Genomic DNA, 4,070 nt, shown 5'->3' with positions numbered 1-4,070 from the left:
ATCTAGATGCTTAGTCCCAACATATATGACTACTCTCCATCCATGGTGTTTTCTTATATTAACATTTGGTCAATAAAGGAAGAAATTAACAATATTTGAATCCCTAGTTAGGACGGGCCTACCATATGAATGGTATGATGAAAAATTTATATATCCTTATCCTCACCCGTCTCATTGAATATGTACATCGCTTGCATATGAAATCTTTGGACATAGAACTAAGTAACGAGAATGGTTCAACCCTATTCTCTAATCCTTACTTACCTTCCCCACTCTCAATATTTGAACTTGAAATATATATACAACACCAAAGTCCTATACTATTTGTTTCTCAATGGGCACCAGATTTATGCCATTTAAAATTAGTTAGGATTAAATTATAATCATTGGATTGGTATCATTGATTGGCTTATGACTATTGACTATTTTCCTATAATATTTTTATCAATGAAATTAATCTAGAAATATCCATAGTACATGTCTCTTCCCAGGTATCAGTGAAGTCTTATCAACAAAACATTTTTTTTTTTTTTTTGTGGAAAATTCAAATATAAACTTACTTAGCAAAATTAGAGTCAGACAATTATGAAACTAAAGAAGACCTGCACATCATTTCTTGTGATAATTTCTTTGTTGATATATGTTGACAACACCACTATACTGTGTCCAAAACAATCAATGTCGGCAATCACGCACCCATGTAGACATTATGTTCTGAGGAAATTAACTAATTGATTTCACATGCTTACAAAAACTTTTTTTTCCATTTTCTGCATACTGTATACTGTACCATACATGATACTCTTGTAAGGAACGTCAATACCAATAACCAATAATCAGAGTTTATGACTATTTCATGGTAAAAGTTTCATATTCGAATCTTAATTAAAAAGGCATAAGGATTAAATATAAAATGGAGATATAATGGACTTTCCTCACCTTTCCCCAACTAAAATTCTTGATCCAAATAAAACCTTACTAAAGCTGGAAAATTGACTTGGCTAGTACAAGCCTTTTCATTAATTATACAACTAATAAATTACACATAATTAACCAGATGCATCCATATATATATATATATATATATATATATATATATCTATTAGGACAGCTAAGATTTCTTAACTCATTAGCTAATTTGGTCCAGCAGCAGCAGTGACCAAACACTTGAAGCAAGTACGTACGATACACACACACACACATAAGAGCATTAAGAAATTCATGATATTACATGATTAAACTCCTGATTATCGCAGCCTGAGGACTGTCAGCATCTGTTGTAGCCAGGAGCTGGGACAGTCTCTCGCTTAGGTCATCCACCTCTCTGTGCAAGCTACGGATGTAGTTGCAGGTCTCCTGCAGTACCTTCGATGCCGACACCTATTATACTTATAGACCACGCACATTATTTAAACAAATCCATTTAGAAACAACTTAATTGAGTACTCTCCCATATATACATACATATACATATATTTGTGTGTGCGCATGTGCACTTGGTGTTTTAGCTAGTCATGCCTTATCCTTCTTGTACATGCATACCCCTTAAAACATTATTAAATTTTTTTCTTATAACCCACATCTCTCTCTCTCTCTCTCTCTCTCTCTCTCTCTCTATATATATATATATATATATATATATATATGTTCTAAGCATCTTTTGTCGAACATAAGTACAACATGTGCACATGATTCTGAATCTTCTTGATCACTCGAATCGCAGAAGTGTAAAATATTTAATTAGGTCAATCAGCATATCTGGCAGCAATGGGGGACATGTTCCCTGACGTCCAGGGTCGATTTACTGAAGACCCGGAGGGCATTACTTTAATTACTTGCTGTATTGTCTCATTTTACACTTCAATTACAAGCTCTACATGCGTCTAGACACCACTGAAGAATAAAAAATTTTAATGCTTATACATATTATTACTATTATTATTATTATTAAGCCTTCTAAATTAAAGATTAACAAGTAAGATCTGCAATCCACCAAGCGTACCTTATCGGAGTGGCTGCCGCGAATCTCAGGAAGAAGTTGCTGCAACTTGGACAGAAGTTCAATTATCTGATCATCTGTGATCCTGGAGCCACCCGACTGCCTTGACCTTCTGCTAGACATGCCTTTATATGTATATAAGTATATGTAAAATGTCTTTGTCCAAAAGATGGGAAGAGTCACGGCCGGGGACCAATTAATTTATATGTATATAATATAATACGTGGTATGGTACTGGAAAAAGGAGACGAATGGGAAGAAGCTTTTTTGTTAATTCTGATGGAGAAGGAAGATAGGATGATCAGCATGCAGCTGGAAGCAGCAGGAGCAGGTAGCTAGGGAAGTAGCTAGCTAGGTAGCCGGGAGGAGGAGGAGAGAAGAATTTTAATTTGAAGAAGAGAGAGAAAGTAGTGTTTTACTACGAGTACCATAAGCGATGGAGAAAGTGATAAGCGAGTTATAAAGGGAGCTTTAGGAAGGACCACCAAGGTGATGAGAAAGAGCGATGGAGAGTTTACAATAACATAGAAAGTGATGTCAGATGTTGGATGTGAAGAGGACAACTGCATTGGAGAAAGCAGCAGCGGCAGCAGAGAGAGAGAGAGAGAGAGAGAGAGAGAGAGAGAGAGAGAGAGAGAGGAGCGAAGGAGGCCATACGTTTCTTCAGTGTGATTTTGTGCTCCCAAGTTGGGGTTTACTTTCAAGTGGGCTTAATAAAATGTGTTTGTTTTGAGCAAACATAGTGGGCCTTGGTGTGCATGTCTCAATACGCAACTCCATGTGAGCGTGAGGGAGTAGAGACCCATCTTCTCTCCCTCTTTCCCCAGTTTCCGTTTCTTCTATTCGTTTTCATACATGGACCAATCATGCTCTGCCACATCACCCTACTCTACCCTTCCAGCTACTCACATCTGGACACGTGTGTCTTACCCAAGGGGTACTTCGCCCGACGTACCCTTCTTCATCCACTTCCATCAACTCGTGTAAAATTAACTAGAGATTTTATAAATTGTTTTTGTACAGAGCATATCAATTATTCTAAATTCAACTATCGTAAACTGAAAATTTTAACATTAACTATACATATGCCTAGTCCACAGCTTTCTCTCTCATATAATTTTGTTTCTACAATGTTTGAAACACAACTGCGTGATTGTCCCTTCTTGATTGTCAAAGCACATGTCACATGCCTTTCCCTGTGACGTGGGACATGTGGCATATCTAAGCATGTTACATAATATAGATCGTGTAAGGTGATCTTCAAATTCATATATAGCCATTATAATGGTAAAAGAAGGAGATTCCAAAATTATACATTTGTACCAAAATTCATAGTTCATAATATTTAGAATCTATGTATTTTAAATATTATCCTATTTAATTGGACTGTCATAAAGTTTTGTGATAAATTTTTTTAGAATGTTTTGGTGTGGAGGTAACTAATAAATCAATATACTTAAAAACACAGCATATATAGAAATTTGACTTCAATGGTGTGATGTATGTATTGTCTAATTTTATATTTTGTTGAGTGAACCAAATCGATCAATGTGGCGGGAGGAGAGTAGAAAACCAAATCGATCAATGGGGCCTTATTTTTAAGCATTTTTCCTTTCTTATTAGGGGTTAGAGTGGGGCAATATAGTAGTGTGCAATACTAGCTAGCTAGTTGAGTGCTTTAGACTTAATTATAAAAAATAGAGCTTCAACGGTGTGCTTGGTGTGACAAATGGCATCATATAGCATATTTTATTTTTAAGGATTACATTTTAGTGGTGCATAATGATTGGATGCATCACTCGGTCATGATTTCAGAACAAACTATGCACTATGGGGCTTTATTCTTCTTCTATTTCTTCTTCTTTTAAAAATATCTTGTCTATACTAAGTTGAATATTTGTGTGCTGGTTTGAGTAGGTGATAGGTGAAAAATAAAATTGTGAGACTATTGAGGCTGCATTGTCTTCTATGATGAAAGGGTGCATTACTGGTCAAATATTTGGGCAACATATACTATGGTCATATTTTAATGAGCTTTCACATGTGCATTGCTTTTGGGGCATTATATGGA

General features: G+C 35.7%; 1 protein-coding gene across 1 annotated transcript; it reads right to left on the bottom strand.

Moving 5' to 3' along the window:
• Positions 1–979: 979 nt before the first annotated feature.
• On the bottom strand, positions 980–2,683 carry LOC131153236 (transcription factor PRE6-like). The gene is made up of 2 exons (XM_058105411.1): positions 2,003–2,683; positions 980–1,380 (listed from the first exon to the last, which is right to left on the bottom strand). Exons 1-2 carry the CDS (start codon positions 2,120–2,122, stop codon positions 1,228–1,230), a joined length of 273 nt encoding a protein of 90 aa, XP_057961394.1. The 5' UTR covers positions 2,123–2,683; the 3' UTR covers positions 980–1,227.
• Between the last annotated feature and the right edge of the window lie 1,387 nt (positions 2,684–4,070).

The sequence above is a fragment of the Malania oleifera genome, chromosome 1 (assembly GCF_029873635.1).
Source record: "Malania oleifera isolate guangnan ecotype guangnan chromosome 1, ASM2987363v1, whole genome shotgun sequence".
NCBI classification, from domain to species: Eukaryota; Viridiplantae; Streptophyta; class Magnoliopsida; order Santalales; family Ximeniaceae; genus Malania; species Malania oleifera.
This window is presented reverse-complemented; position numbering and strand designations above follow the sequence as displayed.

Coding starts and splice junctions, on each gene's coding strand:
- LOC131153236 (XM_058105411.1), bottom strand. CDS start 2,122: ATGTCTAGCAGAAGGTCAAGGCAGTCGGGTGGCTCCAGGATCACAGAT. Junction 1,381..2,002: donor GCGGCAGCCACTCCGATAAG/GTACGCTTGGTG, acceptor TAAGTATAATAG/GTGTCGGCATCGAAGGTACT.